This window comes from Brachyhypopomus gauderio, chromosome 2 (genome assembly GCF_052324685.1).
Source record: "Brachyhypopomus gauderio isolate BG-103 chromosome 2, BGAUD_0.2, whole genome shotgun sequence".
Taxonomy (NCBI): Eukaryota; Metazoa; Chordata; class Actinopteri; order Gymnotiformes; family Hypopomidae; genus Brachyhypopomus; species Brachyhypopomus gauderio.
The window spans coordinates 11,757,322-11,782,565 of NC_135212.1; the positions used below are offsets into that span (position 1 = coordinate 11,757,322).

At 48.4% G+C, this 25,244-nt stretch overlaps 1 protein-coding gene and 1 long non-coding RNA gene across 3 annotated transcripts in view; one reads left to right on the forward strand and one right to left on the reverse strand.

Annotated features, from left to right (window-relative positions):
- Positions 1 to 24,056, reverse strand: part of LOC143487874 (ubiquitin carboxyl-terminal hydrolase 22-like) — a 28,984-nt gene extending 4,928 nt beyond the window's left edge. The window contains 12 exon segments of the mRNA XM_076987144.1: positions 1,763 to 1,889; positions 2,592 to 2,750; positions 3,593 to 3,681; positions 3,683 to 3,699; positions 4,370 to 4,448; positions 4,451 to 4,498; positions 4,501 to 4,521; positions 7,465 to 7,631; positions 8,475 to 8,576; positions 8,675 to 8,788; positions 11,730 to 11,862; positions 23,641 to 24,056. Coding sequence (XP_076843259.1) covers positions 1,763 to 1,889; positions 2,592 to 2,750; positions 3,593 to 3,681; positions 3,683 to 3,699; positions 4,370 to 4,448; positions 4,451 to 4,498; positions 4,501 to 4,521; positions 7,465 to 7,631; positions 8,475 to 8,576; positions 8,675 to 8,788; positions 11,730 to 11,862; positions 23,641 to 23,760 — 1,176 coding nt within the window. The 5' untranslated portion in view covers positions 23,761 to 24,056.
- The window catches only part of LOC143487900 (uncharacterized), a 37,769-nt gene continuing 35,058 nt past the window's right edge, over positions 22,534 to 25,244 (forward strand). For both annotated transcript variants that reach the window (XR_013124413.1, XR_013124411.1), the window contains exon 1: positions 22,534 to 23,372. This is a non-coding gene — a long non-coding RNA (uncharacterized LOC143487900). The remainder of the gene's footprint in view (positions 23,373 to 25,244) is intronic.

A 25,244-nucleotide genomic window follows, 5' to 3' on the forward strand; every position in this document is an offset into this window, starting at 1 on the left:
CTTCATTGACAATTATTCAACCCCTTTACGACTACCACTCCTAAGAACAGAGGTTCATTCCAGTGTTTTCCATCAGGTATTGAAAACATCTGTGGATGTCAACGAGCAGCAATCAAGCATGATAAGCACCAATTAGGCAGATTTAAAAGGACTGTGATACTCAGCTCCTTCTAGACATCTACTGGTGTGTTTCCAAGCATGGTGAAGGCAAGAGAATGGTCCCAGAAGACAAGAGAAGAGGTTATTGCTCTTCACAAGAATGGCAATGGATATAAAAAGATTGCGAAGTTGTTAAATATTCCAAGAGACACTATCGGAAGTATCATTCGCAAGTTCAAGTTAAAGGGCACAGTGGAAACGTTACCTGGTCGTGGCAGAAAGAAGATCCTGACCGCGACTGCTGTGCGCTACCTGAAGCGTAATGTGGAGAAAAATCCCCGCGTGACTGCTAAGGAACAGAAAAAAGACCTGTCAGATGTGGGCACTGAAGTTTCAGCTCAGACAATAAGGCGCGCACTGCATAACGAAGACCTCCATGCCAGAACGCCCAGACGCACCCCCTTGCTGACTCCAAAGAACAAGAAAAGTCGACTGCAGTATGCCAAAAGTCATGTGGACAAGCCACAAAGGTTTTGGAACAGTGTACTGTGGTCAGATGAAACTAAATTAGAACTGTTTGGGACAATGGACCAGCGCTATGTTTGGAGAAGGAAGAACCAGGCTTATGAACAAAAGAACACCTTGCCTACTGTGAAGCATGGCGGGGGGTCAATTATGCTTTGGGGCTGTTTTGCTTCTAATGGTACAGGAAAGCTTCAACGTGTGCAGGGTACCATGAATTCCCTTCAGTACCAGGAGATCTTGGAGGAAAATGTGATGGAGTCAGTCACAAACCTGCGGCTTGGGAGACGTTGGACCTTCCAACAGGACAATGATCCGAAGCACACATCCAAGTCCACTAGAGCATGGTTGAACATGAAAGGCTGGAACATTCTAGAGTGGCCATCGCAATCACCAGACTTAAATCCAATTGAGAACCTCTGGTGGGACCTAAAGAAGGCAGTTGCAGTGCGCAAGCCTAAGAATGTGACTGAACTGGAGGCTTTTGCCCATGAAGAATGGGCTAAGATACCCATAGGTCGCTGCAAGACACTTGTGTCAAGCTATGCTTCACGCTTGAAAGCTGTCATAACTGGAAAAGGATGTTGTACTAAGTACTAAAAAATAATGTCACTAGGGGGTTGAATAAAACTGATAATGATGTGAGCACAGTAAAGACATTTGTGGTTATTCCATCATAAATATTATGTTATGTTTGTCTAATTTATAAGTGCCTCTTTGATATAATTGTAAATAAGATGACTGAAATGATCAAAATCAATGTCAAACTGGCCAAAACACTTTATTTCAGTGGGGGTTGAATAAATTTGATCACAACTGTAGTTTATGACATGGTCCTCCCCCTCACGCTCCTTTACAGTAGTTTAGCAGGTAGTTTATGACATGGTCCTGCCCCTCACGCTCCTTTACAGTAGTTTAGCAGGTAGTTTATGACAGGGTCCTCCCCCTCACACCCTTTTACAGTAGTTTAGCAGGTAGTTTATGACAGGGTCCTCCCCCTCACGCCCCTTTAGAGTAGTTTAGCAGGTAGTTTATGACAGGGTCCTCCCCCTCACACCCTTTTACAGTAGTTTAGCTGGTAGTTTATGACGGGGTCCTCCCCCTCACGCCCCTTTGTAGTAGTTTGGCCAATGGAACTTACTTTTAGGTGAAAACATGCTACTATGGGAAGCTTCTTCATTGTCAGCTGTTTGGTGGACTCTTGGTAGCTATGACAACCACCACATTTGATCTTGGCACTGCTTCCTAGATGCTCGGGCCGAGTGAACCTGCACAACAGAATGACGGAGAACGAGAGAGAGACAGGCAGGCAGGCAGATAGCAGAGACAGACAGACACATACAGGCAGGCAGAAAGACAACAGAGACAGACAGAAAGATAACAGACATATAAACATGGGCATCTTCACAATGGACTCAATCTATGTAGACTTTATTTTGTAAACGAAGGCCATCTGAGAGTGAGGAGTGTGTGGTATGTAGTTTGGCACGCCGGCTTGGGTGACTAGTCTTACGGGCCGCATTGCCCGATGAACTGAAAACGCAAACATGGCCATGCACCTCCCCATACAACACCCCCCCCCCTCTTCTCTCATCAGGGTCTCCACTGTTTCGAATACACATTTCTGAACCTTCGACCCCCCCCCCCCCCCCCCCCCCCCCTTTACTGGGCATATTAGATTTAGAGACTAGACTACAGATTAGTGAGAGACCACAGACTGGACACTACAGATTACAGCTACAGACTACGGTCCATGTTTCCATGCAGTCTGCGTCAGTCTTCCTAAGCTTTCAGTCTCTGAACACAGCACAGGATGTAGGCTGTGAATGCACAGAGGCAGAATCAGTGCTGTACCAGTACGCTGGTACCAGTACAGAACCCACGGCTGGGTCGTCACACCCTGCCTGGCACCACGGGCCCGTGAATGAGGTCACGCCGCCAAGACATGCCAGGGGTCGGTCCTTCCGCACCTGCGTAGACAGTCTGTGAGCGTGGTGGAGCTGGTCACGTGACCCTCGCCGTTCAGCACCGCACCGTCGCCCCCTGGGCTCAGCGGCCAGAAGGACATGGACGAACCTGGCAGGTCCAGACTGATGTCCCAGAATGGGTCTATCGTTGTGGAAACACCGCTGCAGAGGAACACATAAGAAGGTTACAGAGTGAGTGTGTGTGTGTGTGTGTGTGTGTGTGTGTGTGTGTGTGTGTGTGTGTGTAAAAAAGACAGCATGGTGGGAACCCTATTAACATAAAAGGTGATGTGTCGCAATGTGTGTGTTGTTATGCACACAAATGTTCACTAAAGTGCCAGAATGTGTCTAGTGCCGCACACACAGATGTCCACAGACTGATCTGCAAACATATTACCCAAAACTCCACACGAGCACGACAGACACGAACTGCGGCTAAATCGTACTTTCTTGGCTCGATACGGCCGGGAAAACACAAACAAATGTGCTCCATCAATCACAAACACTGAAATGTCAGAGCGCTCCTCTGGATCGTGGATTAAAGCACGGAGCACCTTGGCCGTTGTGATGAGTCACGGTGCTGTTCTAATGAAAGCCCCGCAGGAACACACGCATCACACACGCATCACACAGCAAAGACGGAGGAAAGGTGAGAGGTGTATAACAAAAATGTATGACAGACTGGGCGTGATGTTGGGTGTACTGTGCGTGTGTGTGTGTGTGTTAAAGGAGGGCTGTGCAGGCAGGCCACAACGCTACAGTCCTACAGTACATCTACACTATCACAGTCCTGCCCACTTCTGTACGCGAGTGTGTGTCTACTTACATTTGTGCATGTGTACATGTGTGTATATGTGCGTGTGTATATGTGCACATGTGTTTGTAGTAACGTTTACAGTAACTGTGTGTGTACGTGTACGTGTGTGTGTGTGTGTGTACGTGTGTGTGTACGTGCGTGTGTGTGTGTGTACGTGCGTGTGTACACGTGTGTGTACAGGTCTTACTGGCAAACTTGACACGTAACGTCCGACTGCAGACCGCCAGTGAAGATCTGGTCAATGATGCAGTTACAGTGATTTGGGTTGTTTGCCTTTCTTCCCATTATCGTCTCCTGGGGGGGGGGGGGGGGGGGGGGGGGGGGGGAGACAGAGAGGAGTGAATGAGTGTGCGTATTTTCTCTGGTAAAGTATTTCACACGTTCTTATTAACTAATTCGGTAGACCCTTTTATTTAAAACATATCAAACTCCGATGATCTCTCTACCACCACCACCTCATGTTCTCAATAATTACCTCCTTCATCCCCAGAACTTCTGGAAGTGTCAGAACTGTCCGTCTTTTTACAGTGTGCCCCATGTTGACTGGAAGGAATGCACAAGTGTGTGTGTGTGTGTGTGTGTGGGTGTTTGGGTGTGACAGCAATTTTCCTGCAGCTTTTGCAGATAAGAATATTTTAGAGTGCCCCCCTCACCACAGAGTTATTGTGTTCCCTGGAGCGGAGAATGTGTGGTGTGCATGGCTGTGTGTGTAAAGTGTACCCATGACAGTGTGTGTGTAGGTCTGAGTGTGTTACACCATACAAATGTAGGTTTGTGTGTGTGTATTAACCTATGTGGGCAAGTGTGAGTGTGCGTGTGTGCAGGTCTGAGTGCGTGTTACACCATACAGGTGTGTGTGTGTGGATCTGAGTGGTGTGTTACACAAGCAGGTGTGTGTGGATCTGAGTGGTGTGTTTGGATCTGAGTGCGTGTTACACCAAGCAGGTGTGTGTGTGTGCTCTACCTTTGCAGTGGCGGTGCAGTACGTCCAGGGCGGCGATGAGGAACTCGTGTGCGTCCTGCTGCTCGTAACCCGGCCAGGTGTCTGCGCGTGTGTCCAGACCAGGTGTAGCAGTCGGAATGGGATGTGGGGGGGGAGCGGTGGCCCGAATAGAACTAGAGAGAGAGAGAGAGAGAGAGAGAGAGAGAGAAGAGAGAGAGAGAGAGAGAGAGAGAGAGAGAGAGAGAGAGAGAGAGAGAGAGAGAGAGAGAGAGAGAGAGAGAGAGAGAGAGAGAGAGAGAGAGAGAGAGAGAGAGAGAGAGAGAGAGAGAGAGAAGTCAAATTGGATTCTTACCAAATTACCGCACCACTGATCATATTTACACCCTACACACTCTAATTGATAAATACGTTGCCCAAAATAAAAACAAATTTTTTGCATGCTTTATAGACTTTAAAAAGGCTTTTGATTCTATTTGGCACCAGGGATTATTTTACAAACTTCTTGAAAGTGGTATAGGGGGTAAAACATATGATCTAATTAAATCAATGTACACAGGAAATAAGTGCGGAATAAAAATTGGCAATAAACAAACAAACTCCTTCTCTCAGGAGCGCGGAGTGAGACAGGGCTGCTGTTTAAGCCCAACACTATTTAATATCTATATTAATGAATTGGCAAAAATATTAGAACAATCCACAGCTCTGGTCTCACTCTGCACGACTCGGAGATCAAATTCCTGCTCTATGCAGACGACCTGGTTCTGCTGTCCCCCACTGAGCAAGGTCTACAGCAGAACCTGGACCTGCTGGAGCAGTACTGCCAGAACTGGGCCCTGGCAGTAAACCTCAAAAAGACAAGTATAGTAATATTCCAGAAAGGACCCAGATCTCAGGGATCAAAACACACATCTAGATTTAGATTAGGCTCAGAGGAAATTAGACACTCCTCAACCTATAATTATTTAGGCATCAAAATAAGTTCTTCAGGAAGTTTTAATCAGGCAGTGAATGAACTGAGAGGTAAAGCTCGCAGGGCTTTTTACGCCATAAAACGACAAATCTTTGCAGAAATTCCAATCAAAATTTGGTTAAAAATTTTTGAATCTGTAATTGAACCAATTGCCCTTTATGGCTGCGAGGTGTGGGGTCTGCTTACAAATCAACAATTTGACAAATGGGACAAACATCCAACAGAGACTCTGCATGCAGAATTCTATAAAAATATCCTAAAGGTCCACAGGAACACCACCAACAACGCATGCAGAGCAGAATTAGGCCAATACCCATCACTGATAAAAATACACAAAAGGGCAATCAAATTCTGGACGCACCTGAAGCACAGTGACCCCCACTCATACCATTATAAAGCCCTGCAGTACCAGGAGTTGAGCAAAGAGAACAAAGATCCCCTCACTCAGCTGGTCCTGAACTACACACTAACACTCGCTAACACACACTCACACACTAACACTCACCAGATTCAGGACCAGGAAATCAAGACCAATCTGATCAGAACCAACAACATTACAGCTAATCTGAGAGAAACATACACAGAACACTGGGAAAACCAGACAAAATCACAAAGTAGAATGCAATGTTATCTGGCCCTAAAGAGACAGTACACTGTGGCAGAGTACCTGAGCACAGTGACTGATCTGAAACTGAGAACCACCCTGACGAGGTACAGACTCAGCCAGCACAACCTGGCTATAGAGACTGGCAGGCACAGAAGATCATGGGTGCCCCAGGAAAACAGAACTTGCCAACAGTGCAAGATAGGTAAAATTGAAACAGAGCTGCATTTCCTGACAGAATGCCAAAAATTCACTGATATTCGAAACAAATTTTACATAAAATTCATCAATAAACACCCCACATTCAACAGCCTATCTGATCTAGAGAAACTCCCCTACCTACTAGGAGAGCACAGAGACTGCTGCACACTCGCAGCACAATACGTCATGGCCTGCCACCGGGAGAGGGACAGTGAGTGATCACACATACACGCACACACATACACACATATACGCATACACACACACACACACACACACGTCTTTGATGTATGTAAATATACATGTGGTTCCCCTTCTTACCCCCTTATGCATGTATTATTTGATTTCAACTTCTGATTTTGTTATTTAATTAGGGAAATGTATTTATGTGTATGTATATATTAATTTTACCTGTTGTTTACTCCTTAACAATTTTGTAATGTTTAGAGTTGTGAGCCCAACTTTTATCTAGTGTTACTAATATTATAAGTGTTCAGGCTTTGGCAATACAAATGAAGCAATATTTGTCATGCCAATAAAGCACCTTGAATTGAAATTGAATTGAATTGAGAGAGAGCGCGAGAGAGAGGAGAGTAAATGTGCCATATTTTGTCAATTGTGATTTTTTCACCGCAATCGAAATTTGTCCTCCACTTGCTGTCGGACAGGTGGTGATACGACTCTGTGGGAACTGCAAGAGGAAGAGGATCAGGTCTCCAAGAGCTGGAGGGGCCACGTTAACGCCCCAAGACCTCTAACACACACACGCACACACGCGCGCGCGCGCGCGCGCGCACACACACACACACACGCGCGCACACACGCAGTCACAGTTCACTGGTAAATGGAATATTTTCACTGCTAATCACTTTTTAACTCTCAAGCACAGTTACTGTTCAACTGAACTGACCTAAATTCATGTGTGTGCTCCACAGCTATCTACCTCTCTCTCTCCCACACACACACACACACACACACACACACACACACACACCCCTTCCTCTCTCTCCCACACACACACACACACACACACACACACACCCCTTCCTCTCTCTCCCACACACACACACACACCCCTTCCTCTCTCTCCCACACACACACACACCCCTTCCTCTCTCTCCCACACACACACACACCCCTTCCTCTCTCTCCCACACACACACACACCCCTTCCTCTCTCTCCCACACACACACACACACACACCCCCCTTCCTCTCTCTCAAACAACAGGTACAGAGCTGAGTCAGCTTCAGTTTCAAATGTAGACACTAGCAATTACCATTACAACCATCCTACCAATGCGTGCACACACACACACACACACACACACACCCCCCTCACCTCCTGAAACAGCTGAGCCATCTCACACACCAGACAGGAGTTGGACTGCATCTCGCACTTGTGTCGGTCTGACAGGAAGAAGTCCCGCAGCAGGGGTGTGTGTGTGAGCGCCTGCACGATGCAGTTCATGAAGCACGTGTTGCCCAGGTTGATGAGGCCGCGTAAACCTGCAGCACACACACACACACACACACACACACACACACACGTGTGAAGACCCCCAGAAAAATCACAACTCATTCCAGCGCCGTACCACCACACGTTACACAACCTCACAACCCAGATGACACAGGAAGAGGAAGTGGAGAGAGAAGCTCCCAGCGACAGGAAGTGGTGGGTCTACGGTGACCTCCATTCACCGTCAAACCGGACCTGCCTGAGCAGAACTCAGACGGGACGTGTGTGTGATTATCAGAGTAGCAAGGGGGGAGGGGAGAGAGGGGGAGGGGGAGAGAGACATACAGAGAGAGTCAGAGAGAGAGACAGAGACAGAAAACTGTCCTTGAACAACTGTGATCACTGAATCTGCATGAATTCTAAATGATCTGAATTGATAGGTGTGCGTTGTTTTCTGTCGGGGCTAAAGGTCGACACACAGGCGTGTTGGAGCATTTCCTGACAGCTCGAGCTGGTGTGAGGAATTCTGACCACAAGGGGCAAAAAAAAAAAATGTAGGGAGCCCGGCATTACCCATAATCCCAGAGCAGCGGGGCCCGGCATTACCCATAATCCCAGAGCAGCATGGCCCGGCATTACCCATAATCCCAGAGCAGCATGGCCCGGCATTACCCATAATCCCAGTGCAGCGGGGCCCGGCATTACCCATAATCCCAGCGCAGCGGGGCCCGACATTACCCATAATCCCAGCGCAGCGGGGCCCGGCATTACCCATAATCCCAGAGCAGCGGGGCCCGGCATTACCCATAATCCCAGAGCAGCGGGGCCCGGCATTACCCATAATCCCAGAGCAGCGGGGCCCGGCATTACCCATAATCCCAGAGCAGCATTACCTATGGTGCAGTTGGTCGTGATCCTCCGACGCTTCGGATTGTGCCGGAGCAGCTCCAGCTCTCGCTTGGTGGGCTCCCACGTGGAGAACTTCTCACCGGCGCCTGGGAGAAGATTAAACAACCACACGTCGACTGGGCAAGAGGGAGCGGCGGGGGCCAGGTGGGGGCGGGGCCACCCAGACCACGCGGGACACACCTACCTTGCAGCTTCCAGGACTTCCTCTGCTCTTCTTTGGCAATTTGCTCCATGTCTTTGTCGTATATGTAGTCTTGACACGCGAAACAGTAGATGCCCCCGTATAACAAGTCAATAGCTGAGGATCAGAAGGCAGAGATTAGAAATCTACCGTTTAGTTTTTGGGTTATTTGACAGAACAGTAACAGGTCCTAGTCAGGGCCTTGAAGGGCAGAAGCAAACCTTCTTAGAGAAACCCTAGAGAAACTCTCTCACTCTGATGATTCAGGATGCATCTCTAAGCCCTGATCCATGTCTAGTTCACCCACAGCAGCTGCAATTATAAGTATCGGACAAGCAAAAACTGATTCGAGATCACCTGATTCTTCACCATTTGATACTAAATCACAGTACAGTGAGTCCCCGCTTAACGACGGATCGGAGTTACGACAGACGTTTTTTTTTTATTTTGCGCGGAGGAGCAGTGGCAGCACAGTGGAGTGTTGCGGGGTGTTGTGTACGATAAGCCCATCTCGGCAACGCGATCGCCCTTTCTCACGTCTGACTGAGCTGGTGCTCCTGGCGTTCAGGTGCCACTGACTGCAGTTTTCCACCTGCTTCCTCCAGGATCAGATGTAGGTTTTCCTTCTCCTGTAAACGTAAAAGGGTTTAAAGGGAAGCTCCGACTAAACCATCAGCCCGTCGCCATGGCCACCCGGTCGCACTCGCCAGCTGCACTCGGCTCTGCTACCTATAGACGGTTGCCGTGACAACCTATTCATAGCCCCCCGAGGTAAGGGGAGGGGAATGTGCAGGTGAGGACGGACGAGGTAGCGCGAGTGAGGAAGACGCGAGGAGGACCGGACGAGGTAGCGCGAGTGAGGAAGACGCGAGGAGGACCGGACGAGGTAGCGCGAGTGAGGAAGACGCGAGGAGGACCGGACGAGGTAGCGCGAGTGAGGAAGACGCGAGGAGGACAGGACGAGGTAGCGCGAGTGAGGAAGACGCGAGGAGGACAGGACGAGGTAGCGCGAGTGAGGAAGACGCGAGGAGGACAGGACGAGGTAGCGCGAGTGAGGAAGACGCGAGGAGGACAGGACGAGGTAGCGCGAGTGAGGAAGACGCGAGGACAGGACGAGGTAGCGCGAGTGAAGAAGACGCGAGGAGGACAGGACGAGGTAGCGCGAGTGAGGAAGACGCGAGGACAGGACGAGGTAGCGCGAGTGAGGAAGACGCGAGGAGGACCGGACGAGGTAGCACGAGTGAGGAAGACGCGAGGAGGACAGGACGAGGGTAGCGCGAGTGAGGAAGACGCGAGGAGGACCGGACGAGGTAGCACGAGTGAGGAAGACGTGCACCTGCCCTGCAGCGCTAAGACAAACCTGAAGGGGGAGAGCGCAAGACTGTAGACAGCAGAGGGAGGAAGGAGGAGTTGGTGGTTAATGGAGGTGCCAAGATGAGGGCAGTTAGTGGAGGGTGGTGAGTGGTGATTGGTTAGCAGGGGGCAGTTAGTGGAGGGTGGTGAGTGGTGATTGGTTAGCAGGGGGCAGTTAGTGGAGGGTGGTGATTGGTTAGCAGGGGGCAGTTAGTGGAGGGTGGTGATTGGTTAGCAGGGGGCAGTTAGTGGATGGTGGTGATTGGTTAGCAGGGGGCAGTTAGTGGAGGGTGGTGATTGGTTAGCAGGGGGCAGTTAGTGGAGGATGGTGAGTGGTGATTGGTTAGCAGGGGGCAGTTAGTGGAGGATGGTGAGTGGTGATTGGTTAGCAGGGGGCAATTAGTGGAGGGTGGTGATTGGTTAGCAGGGGGCAATTAGTGGAGGGTGGTGATTGGTTAGCAGGGGGCAGTTAGTGGAGGGTGGTGATTGGTTAGCAGGGGGCAGTTAGTGGAGGGTGGTGATTGGTTAGCAGGGGGCAGTTAGTGGAGGGTGGTGAGTGGTGATTGGTTAGCAGGGGGCAGTTAGTGGAGGGTGGTGAGTGGTGATTGGTTAGCAGGGGGCAGTTAGTGGAGGGTGGTGATTGGTGATTGGTTAGCAGGGGGCAGTTAGTGGAGGGTGGTGATTGGTGATTGGTTAGCAGGGGGCAGTTAGTGGAGGGTGGTGATTGGTGATTGGTTAGCAGGGGGCAGTTAGTGGAGGGTGGTGATTGGTTAGCAGGGGGCAGTTAGTGGAGGGTGGTGATTGGTGATTGGTTAGCAGGGGGCAGTTAGTGGAGGGTGGTGATTGGTTAGCAGGGGGCAGTTAGTGGAGGGTGGTGATTGGTTAGCAGGGGGCAGTTAGAGGAGGGTGGTGAGTGGTTAGCAGGGGGCAGTTGGAGAAGGGTGGTAAGTGGTGATAAGCAAATACTCTTGCTAGTCTTGCAAAATGTCATCATAATCACACACACACACACACACACACACACACACACACACACACACACACACACACACACACACACACACACACACACACACACACACACACACACACACACACACACAGGAAGCTTGTGTACTGGAGGAAGCTTGTGGAGCAGAATTATTTAGCTAGTGGAGATGGCCAACACAAACACACGTAATTCAAACACTGTCCCTTCGTCCTGTAGATACACCCACACGTGTCCTGGATCAACGTTCTGTCCTGCAGACTCTGTTGACCACAACATTTTATATTTCACCAGAAGATGGCAGTGTATACTACTAGACGCTGTAGACCCTGGAATGCCAGGCCTGTGGGACTGAGAGTGGGGGGTTTGCCCTGGGGTCAGTTCTCATGAGGGGTGTGCCAGCCAAGCACCCTTCCCACCCACAAGATGGAGCTCCGAACAATCGAACAAACACAGCAGTCCACACTCAAAGAACAGAATGTTCCTAATTCATTATTTTAGAATAAATAATAAATATTATTTTCAGAATTTGAACACTCCAGTCACCTCTCTTGCGTAAAGAAGGCCTTTCTTTGTGTGGTAAGAACTGAAGCTTGTTTCCAAAACTTAAAACATTTATAGAAAGCTAAATGAAAAATGAACATGCATCCCCTTTCACTTCATTAAAGCTGGATTAGTGTGTGTGTGTGTGTGTGTGTGTGTGTGTGTGTGTCTCACCTAGGTTGTGCCGTTTGTTTTTGGCGTGCTCGTGGATGTGTTTCTTGGAGAAGCATCCAAAGAAGACGCAGTAGAGGCAGGAGTGCAGGCGGTTCAGGTGGGCACCACACATGTGGCACATGCACGACCTCGCCTGGAGAGAGCACAGAGTATAATCCAGATTATAATACGCACGCACGCGCGCACACACCTTAGAAACACCTGTGGCCACAAAAGTGACTGTTGCTTCGTGATGATCTCCCATCTGGTGGATAAACGTACAGACTTCTGGGGATCTTGGGTAAATACATCCATGCAGAGTTTGTATACAGCAAACTCACTACTTGTTGTTTTGGCTTTAATAATTGTGGAGAATGAACCAGTTTTGTAAGTAATGTTCAGCAGAATTCCTGGCCAGGTGTGCAGGCAGATGTACATTTTACACATCAGAATGCCATTTAGATCCGCACCGTCATAGCGACAGAGCAAAAAAAGAACATTTTAAAAAGCACAGCGAATACAACTAACTAAATCCAGCGTGGGGACAACATGGTGAATTGCCTTTCAGCAGCAGTGCCGTAAACAGGTGAAGGGACGTGAGGCGAGGCGTGTCGCGGGACGTGAGGCGAGGCGTGTCGCGGGACGTGAGGCGAGGCGTGTCGCGGGACGTGAGGAGAGGCGTGTCGCAATTCTGTTTTCAATCCTCTGACTCCTTGAACGCTTACACTCCTTTTACCCGCCACCCCTCGATAAAACATCGTAAGTGTACGTTTCAAGGAGGATCTTCGTGCTTACGGCGAGAACTGGGACAAGGCTAGTCAGTCGAGCGGAAAATGTTTGTGCTACACCAGTCTGCTGGGTGGTCCGTCAGACAGAACGGAGGCAGCTTCAGAGTACGGGAAGAGCAGTATGAAAGGCCACATCTCTGGGCAGCTGGGTTAGCTACACCAGCGTACCTGGGGGAGAGAGAGGCAAACGCCCGTGTGTCCGTCAGAGAACATGCAGACAGTGAGTGGCTTAGGTCAACAACCGCATCTGATCCGATTCTTCAAAAGCTTTGCAAACACACTGTACCGTACAAACTGGGACAAATTGTGGGTGTTAGCTGGACTGAACTAGACCCTTTATCAGGACTGTCCGGCCCATGGCAGTGAGTTACTATAAAGTACTAAAATACTAAATTGCAACAGTTATTACATATCGCAGTTGCTGTATACATTGAAATATATACCCAATGGTAACCTCTCCAAGTAACATGATCAAAGATTGGTTTTCATTAGTTAGAACAAATAATTTAGGTTTATTGATTCATCAAACACCACACCCATAACCTCAAATCTAATATTGGCCAAGGCACATAAACACACACACACACCTAATTGTGGCCAACACTACATTAAGGATAAACAAATGTTCACGAGTCATGGAATTTTGGTAAACTCAGAACTTGGTACAAATTTCATGAGCTCAGTATTTGATTCATGTGTTTTTCAGTCTAAAAAGGAGATTTTGGGTTTTGTGGCCAGAGTAGGCCGTGTCTTTTATAAGACTGTATACATACGGTTAACTTGATCTAAATGTTCCTGTATTTAGTTGACAAATCACAGATTATTTAAAAGGCTCAAACATCTAGTCAGTCACCTAATTTCTCTCATGTCCTGTAATCGTTATTACATGACAAACTCATTTGGCTGTAGTTAGAATGTAATAAGAATAACCATTTTCCACCGTGTGCCGAGTCATTTCTAACGGAAGAGCTTCAAAATATTAAAAGAGAGTCCATTTTTTTTGGTGTTAATCTGTGTATTCCAGCAAAAGCACCACAGGTTTGGTCTGTAGGATGTTTTATCCATGTTAAAACAACCTGTGCGTGTCTGGGGTGTTTACTCTGGTGGAGCCTACCAGTTTGACAGGAGTGGAGAGACCGTGTAATCTGGGGCACTGGACCTGTTCAGCAGTGCTCGCCTGCTAAACACACATTTATTTGCACAATTTACCAGGTCTGCTGACTTGTTCAGTCCTAAACTTGCAGTTAATGGTGTAAAAAGTAATCAGATTATGGTACTTTAATATAGTCGTCCTTCAGATTAGGTCACAAATGCAAAAGGTTATCGGTAATCTGTAGTGGAATTTATATTTGAAAATCACCTTCCACGTCCTGCTTGTAATGATCTGTGCTGTTAGTCATGAAGCACCAGCTAATTTGAGGGGGACTGGGAGCACGGAACGGCGAGGCAGACAGCGACAGGCACGAAGAGCTGAAGAAAGGGCAAGAAGACTTTCCCACACGTCAGTGTCTCGCGAAGAGCACTGAGAGGAAGCAGGAAGTGGAACACAGGAAGAGGAAATGCAGGTGGAGACAAAATAGTGAGCGGGAGTCGACAAGAAACCGAGGAAGTCGAGAAACAAGACTCCGTATCTCACCGAACTAGACTCTCACCGAACTAGACCCTGATAGGAGTTCCTCACTGAACTAGACTCGAATACGTACCTCAGTCCTGTGGTGAACCCACGTTATGACACACACGTGTGTAAAGCAGGTGTGATGGAAGCTGCTGGAAAAATTAGACTGGGCTGCATTATTTTGACCAATTTATTCGCCCGTTTCTTGGATAAGCGAATGGCATGACTCATCAAAAGAGCCACGCTGGGCTAGTGTGGAATGTCTGATATTGTCCACGGGGTGCAGGATACACAATACAACCTCACCACTGTTGTAGGAGTCGTTTACATATTGCAGCTCTCTGCGTTAGCGGTACTGCAAAGAATCTCTGCAATAATGCAGACATGGTATCAGCCACAAGGGGGCGTGTGGGAGTGAGTGCAGTGGCTCTGCTGCGAAGCTGGTTCACACACACACACACACACACACACACACACACACACACACACACTCAAAGCGAGGTGTGGAGAAAAGCAGAGCGAGCCAGAGCCTGAGAAAAGCCAGAGACCTCGGGAGACGAGCTACGAGCCTGCGAGATGGAGGATGCAGCCAGCACGCCTGTGGGGCTGCCGCACCGCTAGCCCCTGCTACAGCCAGGTCTCCAGATGGAGCATCTCTCTGCTCCACCACTGGCACCATCCAAACCCCAGACCACGTGACCCCAGAGCCCAGCCTCCTTCACCTGTGGGCGCTGGACCGGCTCCAGCGTCAGGACTTCAGAGTCCTGGACCTTCAGAGCTCATCCGTGCACCCTGTTCAGTGACCTTGGAGGCAGGGCTGACGTTTACCTACTGGGGGGCTGAGAGGGTCGGGCGGGGAAAGCCCTGTAGGGCAGGCGTCCACCCACTGCGCACGGACACCCTGGGCCTTCTGCTCCTCAGAACCAGCGCTCCGCACAGCCGCAGGGCTGTTGGCCGATACGCCAGCACATAGCAGCTGGTCTGCGGCATGAAGCAACGCTTGGACCCGCGGACCGGTAGAGAGGGCGCCAGGGAACGTTTCCACGGCGACGCACTTTGACTACGAGCGTGGCGTGCTGGCAGTGTGGGAAAGAGGGCAGAGGAGTGTGAGGGTGGTGAGTCACACACGCACACACACACACACACTCGGTTAAAGCAGCAGTTACAGCTACCACCAACCAATGGGATAAACCTGACCAGCAGTGAGCATACAGCTAACACAGTGCATCTGGGTTTGCCAAAGTGTGTGTGTGGGTGTGTGCGCGCATCTGGGTTTGCCAAAGTGTGTGTGTGGGTGTGTGCGCGCATGTGCATACAGCAAACATAAAAACATGTATGTCAGCAACAAACTACCACCCATTGCTGTCTGTTGGCCCCACTCATGTGAGAGATGATTTGAAGAGCTCAACAAGCATGGGGGTGTTATGGTAGATTACTGCTGTTGACATGTGAGATAAATCACCAGTGCCATCATACTGGTCATCAAAGTGAACCGCTTTGACAAGTACAGCTGCACTAAACTGTGTGTGTGAAGATTCAGCACGTTGATAGGTCATGACAGGTTCCATGACTACAGCTGAAGAATCCTGTTGTAATTGTGTTGGAAGGAAAGTGCCACACTAATGGGAAAGTCCACAGTGAGACAGGAAAGATACAGGAGACACAGAAAGTTGGAGCGAGACAGATGACCTGAGCAGTCTCACATCACATGCAGACAGACAGGCAGCTGTGGTGATCTCCAGAGGTCTCCGTGTTGCCACCAACAGGAGCAAACCAATGAGAGCAAACCCACAACTGGCAAAAAGCACCTTTGGATTTATCCAATAAAAGCACAGAAGGGAAAAAGCAAAACCGCAGACAGGAAACTCGAGGCTGACGTCGTTATAACAAAAACCAGGCCAAGCCTGACGAGTCACAAAACACGCCAAGCCCAAGCGGGCGAGGAGCACTGGCCAGACTCACCGTGAACGATGCTCATTCCAGTTCCAGCAGGGGGTGGGACAAAAAAAAAAAAGGTGTTGAGTCATGCTTCGCTCTTGACGCAACAGAAAGGTTGACACCTGCCACAGTGCTGAACATCTCAGCAGTCACGTGACCCCTGCTGACCATGCTGGAACATCTCAGCAGTCACGTGAACTCAGCTGCTCCCACCTGAACATCTCAACAGACACCCAATCCCTGCTGACCACAACTTCCTGATTCCCCAGGGGAGGAACCAGGCCACTTCTCACTTCTCAGTATGGTAGAACCAACCAACCAGTGGCAAACCTCAGTCCTCAGATCCAGTGTGGAAGGTCACTGCATTGTTCTCTGAGCTATAATCAAGCAGTAGATGAGCTGAATTATTGTTAACCCTTAGAAAACATGCGATGAATGCTGTCGACATCTCCGTTCAGATCATCTTATTATTCACCCAACAACCGCAGCAGTGTTTCTGAAAATGGATCTGCAGTCTGAAAACTTCCTGTGCACGGTGATATTTCAGGGCACCATATGAGAAATGTGACTGCTAATTATTTTAAAACAACTCTACGTTTGAGTATGAGTTAAATGTGAATTCATAATGCACTAATGCCAAAAAAAAAAAAACCTTTACCAACATCTGCACAGCGCTCAAAATGTCGAAAGAATAAAAGCCACTTAACGTAAATTGCTGCGGTCCGCCCGCAGTGTATGTAAGGAGCACGTCAGGCCATGACTCACTGAGAAGGCAGACCTTCTGTCTCCGCAGTGCTTCTGAAAGACCATCAACCCCCATCAATCACAGAGTGGAACCCTCACTGATTCAGAGCAACTGTGGGCTGAATGGGGGAGAGAGAAGCGGACTGATTATCAGCCATCTGCTGCAGTTCCAGGATTTTAACTATTTACTCAACGTCTCCGGCCCCGATGTACTAAAGGTGTGTGTGTGTGTGTGCATACTCGCATCTAAACTTAACACGTAGTGTATGTATTGTCTTTAAGCACGATTAACTCAGAATTACACATGCAATTTCAGACTTCCCAACCAAACGAAGGTTCTGTGGAGGTCTTATAGCCTACTGTGTGTTTGGATTAGTAGTCCAGGATCTGTGCGCCGTGAGCCATAAAAATGTATCAGTAACATGTGAAAGAACCGGTGGTGCAGAAAAAAGGTTTTTGTGCAATAAAGCACGAAGTTTGATCACAATACTGCACAAAAGAACACTTATAAATCAGTAAAACCGATTGCAGTTATTAGATGTCTTCAACACCAATAGGATTGGTTCAGCCCAATTGGATGGATACTTCAATGTCGGACCAAAGCGCACGACATGCGCTCAGAGCAAAGCTGGCAAAGCCTGGAGCAGCACCAGTGGACTCCAGCCTCAGATCCAGAAACTCATTTGTACACAGGAAAAACATTTAATATTTGACCACCACCAAACAACAACTAGAGCTCATGGGATGTGCAGTTTTCTTGTTCCAAGTCTCCAAGGAAAACGCCCAGAGGTGCCAACAGGTGCCAGCAGGTGCGTGCTTGCCCACACGGCCTCGACAGCTGGGCTCACTCGCCGGCCAGGACCACTGAGCGTGTGGTGCGAGTCTGGCCGTCAGACAAAAGACCAGCTCGGGTCGCCGCGGGCTGTGAGCAGGCACCGGGCCAGGACGGGAGCCTTTGTCTGGTCCGGGGCAGCCGCAGACGTGCTGGACCCCGGGGAGGGCCACGCCTGCAATGGCTAACGCGCTGGCTCGGAGCCCAACCAGGAGAAGTAGAGGTGGTCTAGCTGACCTGGACCAGCTGCTAGCTTGAGTTAGCAGACAGCTACTAAAAACACAAAAGCTACTGTGTTTCAATAAAGATTAGACTGTCTCAAAGTACAAATCTCTAGCCTAACTTTCCATCCTGATCCACCATATTGGACTCACCAGTAAATATGCTATCAGGAGATGGTAGTAGTACATATTAGATGTACAGTTAGAACCCAGAGCCCACCTGCTGCCATCAACATGTATTAGCCGTCTGGTTTCTAGGGCCAGTTTCTGAGCAGAGGACCTGCAGGATCTGAACCCAGCAGTGACGCTGACGTGTGTGAGTTCACCAGCAGCATCGCGGTGCCAGATCGAGCTGCACTACTCCAAACGCACCTACAAGATGGCTGCTGTGAATAAAGAGGCCATTCAGAGAAGGTGTGAGGTAGATTTTTCCACGGTCCACGCTCAAATCAGAGAAACATTTTGGCAACCTTTGCATTCCAAAGTTTTATCATTTTAGACATGCAAACATGTATATAAAAACTACGTGAGGAATTATTTCACTTATTTCAAGATTCTGATGAGGCTTCCTTCAACCTGGAACATCTAAGAGCCTTCAGAGGGCAGACGTGTGTATCGCTGACGCTTTCGCTCAGACATACATACATATATTTATCAGTATGACTCCCTGGGGATCAAACCCATGACCTCGTCATTGCTAGGACCTTAGCTCTCCAGCTCTATAAAGTCACCTACAGGACTCAGGCAGCTCACTGCCACCTCCCGCCCCTTTGAACAGATTCCCAGGGATCAGTACACACACACACACACACACACACACACACACACACACACACACACACAACAACAGTGAATTTCACTAAACCAGCGACTCTCGGGCACGGAGTAAAATTAAGCCACAACACAAAAAACCAGGGTGTTTGTTACATGTCATGACCATCATGAAGCTTCCCAGTCACTTCTCTGCCTTGTTCAGGAATCAACCATTCAGGTGAACGGGGGGGGGGGGGGGGGGGGGGGGGGATTTCCTGCTGCCAACAGCCTGTACAGTTCCCTGAAACTGGGAGGCCTAGTTCCCCATTTATAAGATGTTGAAATCCATACACAAAAGACCAGTGTTGGCACAATACAGTGGGGAAACCACAATACTGGTTTCCATGTGAGTTCTGTTTCCTATAGGTTGTAAAGGGAATCAAAGGTAAAGGAAATGGAACTAAGAAAAGGATAGTCATCACCCCCCCGTTGAGCATCATTAGACCAATCCAACTGGACCAATACACGTCTTATTTCCACTATAGGGGCCAATCACCCGCATGCATGCTAATGAAGGGAAGAAGAACACAGAACATCCTGCCTCCAAGCAGGAGAGGCAGTACAGAGATAATCAACCCAGCCGACCTGGGCAATTAGCCTGGGCAGACTAATTACCGTGCCATGTAACACTCATTAGCTCATTAGCACCGAGTCAAAGTTCTCCATCTAATCCTATTTGTTCAGGCTCATCCTCACAGACAAACCGCTGATGGCTGTGGAAGTCTGTGGCCCCTACAGACTTCAGTTCATCCGCAGAAAGAAATGAAACCGCTCGCGAAAACGCTGTGGCAACGATACTTTGTCACTGCTGGACATATGAATTGCAGGCAAACCTCTCTTCCCCATTGTGGGCTAAATGGAACAGGAAGCTAAGGCACTTAGCATAAAAACTGACCTCTGGGGTCAAACGCACCTAGGGCATGGCACACAAACAGTGCTACAAATGGACAAATACATGCATTATTATTGTATGTATATACATACATACATACATACATACATACATGTATGTATGCAATAATACAATGCATGCATGCATACATTATATATAAACACTACAGACTGAATGGACAGTCTTTATATCACATCATAAGAAGTATAAGAGAGAAATCAGTGGAGTGGTTGGATTCCATCTCAACACCATCAGAACACTCAACGTTCTGCGAGCGTTCACCCGAGAACATCCGGACGTAGCCAGAGAGACGCCACCGCTGTCTCCGCTTTCTGCTCCCAGCACTGTTCCAAGGTCACGCAGAGAGCAGGATGGATGCGTTCATTCTGGGCGCCTCGACACAAGCGCGGTGTTAAACGGCCAGGGGACGGACTCCCCCGCAGGACGTCAGGAGACGTCACCTCCGTGCACAGGGACATGGGGAAGGTCTGCCACAGCAGAGACACCAGCTGCCGGGGACAACAAAGACCTCAGAAGACTAACCACAGTCCCTCCTCCGCAGCTCAAAACGGTTACCGTGTCTTTTGCATGGTGTAATTTAAGAATGGTTCAGCTTGGCGTTTAAGGACCCTCTGGTCAAACAGAAGTATATCAAGCAAACTTAAAAGGCCTGCTGTCCCCCACATGCTACACACAGCATATATCGTATTGCCATTTAGCTATAGTCATTTTCTGCTTATGCAAGTTTCTTTTTCATTAATAATTCAACACAGCAGCACGAGTAACAACTATTACTGATAAAACACACCATTACTGATAACTTCGCACACTATTACTGATAACTACACACACTATTGTCACAAGATGCTTGACACGAAGACACAATGTTCTCAGATAAGAATAAGACATCCTGTCCCGTCCAGGGTTGAAGAGTGAAATGAAACTAACGGGGAGCATGTCAATAGCAGGAGAAAAATGCCGTGCCAACAGCCATAAATCCCACCCCATCAACCCTCCCTGGGGATTCGATTGGCCAAAAGAAAATGTCCGGCCTGAAATACGTGCACCGCTTCTCTAGAAGATCTGACGCCAACGTCGCACCAGGACCACCCGTCTGAGGATTGACGCTATTGGCTGGTATTCTTGGACACTGACTGTGAGATGGAGATGAGACCTCTGCTCTTGAAAGACTTGCCAGCCAAAGTGTGCACCTGCTTGTGGGAGAGGGGAGGAGCCAAGGGGCAGAGGGGAGGGGCCAAAGATGCTCATCCTACTCCACAAACGTGCCCGGCCGCACGGGCCCCGCCCACCGTCAGGTGTCCCGGTGGATTATCGACGAACTGTGTCCGAGCTCACGATCCTTCCACACAGAAGTGGCGATGGCGTCTGAAGCAGCGTCCGCCATCACCAGTGGTCACATCAAATGAGGCGGAATGAGGATTAAGCAGCAAGACCAAGAGTCAGGCGCGTGTTTACTTTATGCCTTAGGTATTGTGAGAAATGGGTTGGCATATCACAGCAGTAACTGCAGTTTTTGGCAGCCACCGTATCACACTAGCAGAGACCCGATAATGATCATGACAAATCATTTTGCACTGGAGGCAGAGAAGAGGAAAAGAAAAGCCATAGCAGGTGAACGCAGACTACAGACCGACTGTGTTCATGTCACACCACAATCCTAAGACTGTGGAACCAGATAAAAAATATAATGAAGAAACTATACATTTCGTCCACAAGCTGTCACTTTTAATACAAAATCTCAAACGTCTCAGAAAAGCCTGCTTGGATCTGGGACGGGCTTATCCAAACTGAAACCATGAACCCTTATGACATTACTGCTTCTGATGGAACCAAGTAATAATGAGATCCAGTAAGTGAAAGGTACAGGTGGAGGTGTAGCTCCTCCGTGGCACCACACAGCCTGCAGAATGGGTGCGTGGTCTTCGAATGATCTCACATTTCTTTGTCTCACAGGTACATCCTGGCATTGTCGTGGTGTCTCGAGACACCGAGGGTCTGCACTTACACATTGTGTGCAGGGTTTCCTGAAATGGGCCATACTACTGTACTGAAACGAGCATGGACACTAGTTTACAATATTCGTCTTTGAAGAACGTATATGTACAGAACCAAGTGTTCTTTAAATACAAGGACACCATGCCCTTGTTGTTTTTACACACACACACACACACACACACACACACACACACACACACACACACACACACACACACACACACACACACACACAGAAGAAAATTACCCCAGAAAACCCCAATTCACCGGGGGGTCATAAGTGATCAGCTAGTAACCTTACTAACCACGTAACTTTTGACTAAACACTACTAGCTGGGACTAAAACATGGGCTCTCATACCTCTTCAGAAAACGAGCCCCGTCTATTTTTTGACGTAACCAAGAACTGCTCCTCCACCTTAACAGCAACGGGCCGGCCAACCAAACCCGAGAAGCTCAGGGGTGCTGAGAAAGTCAAATGTAAGGGGCGCCTTGAGCCGAGCCTTGAAGCCCAGGCCGGACGGAGCACGCCCACACCCGCTGAGCTCACGGCCCAGGCGGACACCTCGTTGCTGTCGCTAACCTGCTCCAAGGTGACGGGGAGCTGATGAGGGAGGATGATGAGATCCTGTGTGGGCAGCAGACGAGCCGGGCTTTTAGGAAACCAGAGCGTCTCCTGTCTTTTACATCTTCTGCATATTCTGTGGGGAATCAATAGATTTGTTTTCCGCAATGTGAAAGTTTTGCTGGATCTCCAAACCCGAGACGAAGGGGCCCAGGAGAACCTACTCATCTCTAAAAGAGACCAGCCTCACTATTAGCTCAGAAACTTTCAGCTCATCCTTTATGAAGCAACATTCTACAACCAAAAGTGGCCCGTGTCAATACAAACAAGCAAAACAAAAAAAAAAAAAAAAAAAAAAAAGAGTCAACGCATTACAGAAGAAGCGCATAAATCTGCCAGACGGATGTCACGTCAGCGTTTAGGACTTTTGAAAAACGGTGTGGAGCTGCGAGAGGCAAGCGCGAGCTCACCGAGGATTGCGTCACTGCGCGGGGGTGGCCCGCGCGCGCAGATGGCGGAACACGGTGGAGCTCGTGGAGCTGCGAGGCTCATTCATGCTCGGTGGGGGTGGAGAAAGGGTGGAGTGTGCGCGTGCTTCCCTAAACAATACGGACGTGTTGCCTTGAGGGTGCAGTGCAGCGTTTCCTGCACGACTTCCCCCGTTAAACGTGAACGCAAAGCAAATACGAGACACCGTGTTGACGTCGAGACACACGACTGTGCGGCAGGGCGAGAATGACCTTTGGAAATGAACGTCAAGCCAACGTGAGAAAGCAAGAGACGAAAATGCGTTGGCGAGGTCGGCGAGCAAGCTGCATCTCCACGATTTCCACACAGCAGCCAGTAGACATGATGCAACACTATTATAAGCCCCGTGTTGGTGACCCTTATCGTCACGGTCAGTCTAAACCTTCACTTATCAAGAGGAGAATCTCCAAATGTGTGATCACACGTCAGTTAGGTGGTTGTAGCCCTCCATTCATAAGCAACAGGGACTGCGAGATCTTTATTTTACAGGATGCTGGTCTCCCCTCCACCCAGCTCCATCACGGAGGGTGTCGGTCCACTCAGCGTCCCCACCCAGTCCACCAGCCCAACTTGTCTTATTAATAACCCCGACAGACCAGCGACAGTTGTGCGGAACCAAAAATCAAAGCAGTGCACACAGGCTGGACCGATCAAGCCCACATCACCCAAACCACCGGCTGGACGGAACCATCCTCCACGAACACGCTAGCAGGGTGAGCCGTCATCCCTTCTCCACACCAAAGCCCTGCACTGCGCACACACACACCACCACCACCACCACCACCACCACCAGCGAGATGCAACACGCGATCTGGGCTGCAAGGAGCAGCGCGCGCGCCCCCCGTACAGCGCGCGCCCGACCCACCGCGAGCTCTCGCGCACGGACGCGCTGTCCCACTCCTCCGGTAGCATCGTTTTATTTTATGTGTGTGTAGATTCTTTTGCTTTCTTTCTTCTTTTTTTAAATGTGTTTTTTTTTACCTTCCGTCTCCTGGCCTCGGCAGTGCCGCTCCACACAAAGCACTGATATATGACCCGCAGGTTCTGTCTCCAGTTGTCCACTTTAAACCCGCTCACATGGGGGCAGCCGGCCGGACACATGACACACACACATTCGCCCGTGTGACAAAAACGAGGAAAAACGAAGAAAAACGAGGAAAAACGAGTCCGGCGAGAATGAATAAAAAACAACAAACCGAGCCAAGCTGCCTGTCCAGACCTGGGCTTCCCAATTCAAACGGAACAGCCTCTAAAATATCCACCAAACCCGAATGTCCGGTGAGTAAAAGTGCCGCCGGTCTCCTCCACTTTTCTCCGGATCCCCACAGTCCGTCCGCCGCCGGAACATTTGCGACTCGCAGCACTTCAATCACTCAACACATTTACTTACGCTCTACACCATGAGCTTCGCTGCGACCCGCCCATGTCGGCTTCCGATTGGCCGACGCGGACGAGTCTAACGATTGATTGGTGGTCGAGTGTACTGTTTCCCGTCAAGGCCACGCCCACTCTAGATTCAGCGCTATTGTTACTGGTGGGGAGACCTGCCTTTTCGGAGCGAGTGGGCGTTCTTACCGGTCAAATGTAGCCAATCAAAGAGCATCATTTAATTGCCTTTTACCCCACGTCCCACAAACGTCTCTCCAGTGTCATGAGGTATGTAAATAAATAGAAAGAGGTATTAAATAACTTATTTACGTATTTGAACGTATTCTTCTTTTACTACACTAAAAATCCTTGGATTATATTTATTATTATTATTTTATTATTATTATTATTATTATTATTATTATTATTATTATTATTATTATTATTAATTATTTTATTATTATTTAATTAATGTTAATAATATATCCAGAAAACATTATCTCCATTTGAATAAACATTTACTTAACAAGAGCCACAGTTTGAACAGATGAATCTACTGAGGAAATTAGGAGAAGCATAACTAGACACACAATACATCTGGCAATTGGTAAACAAATATTTAGTGTGCTAATTAAGCTAAAATGACATGACTTAAGCCAATACATACATACAAATACAACTCCAACAATAAATGTGAACAACCAATATTAAATTTAACAATGTAAGTAAGGTTGTGGAGACAAGGTTGGCCTTGGTCAGACAGGTCATCACAAACCCAATGATAATTTCGTCAGTTTATATATGGACATCCATGATGAAGATGGTTTGATAATTCTAAAGCATTTTCTTAATGCAGGACCTGAGAACTCTCACATATTCTCATATGGTTGGCAGAACTTATGTTAACGCTAAACTGTTTCAGCTTTGACAACAAGTACTATTCAAAAACACTAGGTGTTAGTATTTGTACTGAAATAATACCTTAAATATTATTAATCTAAAGTAACACTATAAATAATCTTAAAATAATTATCTTAAGTGAAATATTTATTGGCATTTAGTGGGTTTATTCAGAAACATTTGTTGAAAGATATACTGGACATATATCCACCACAGCATTACTGAGGTTCACTGGTGAACATATACAAATATATTTGATTTGATTTGATTTGATTTGGTGAAGTTCTACACCATCACGCACATTTGAATGGCTACAA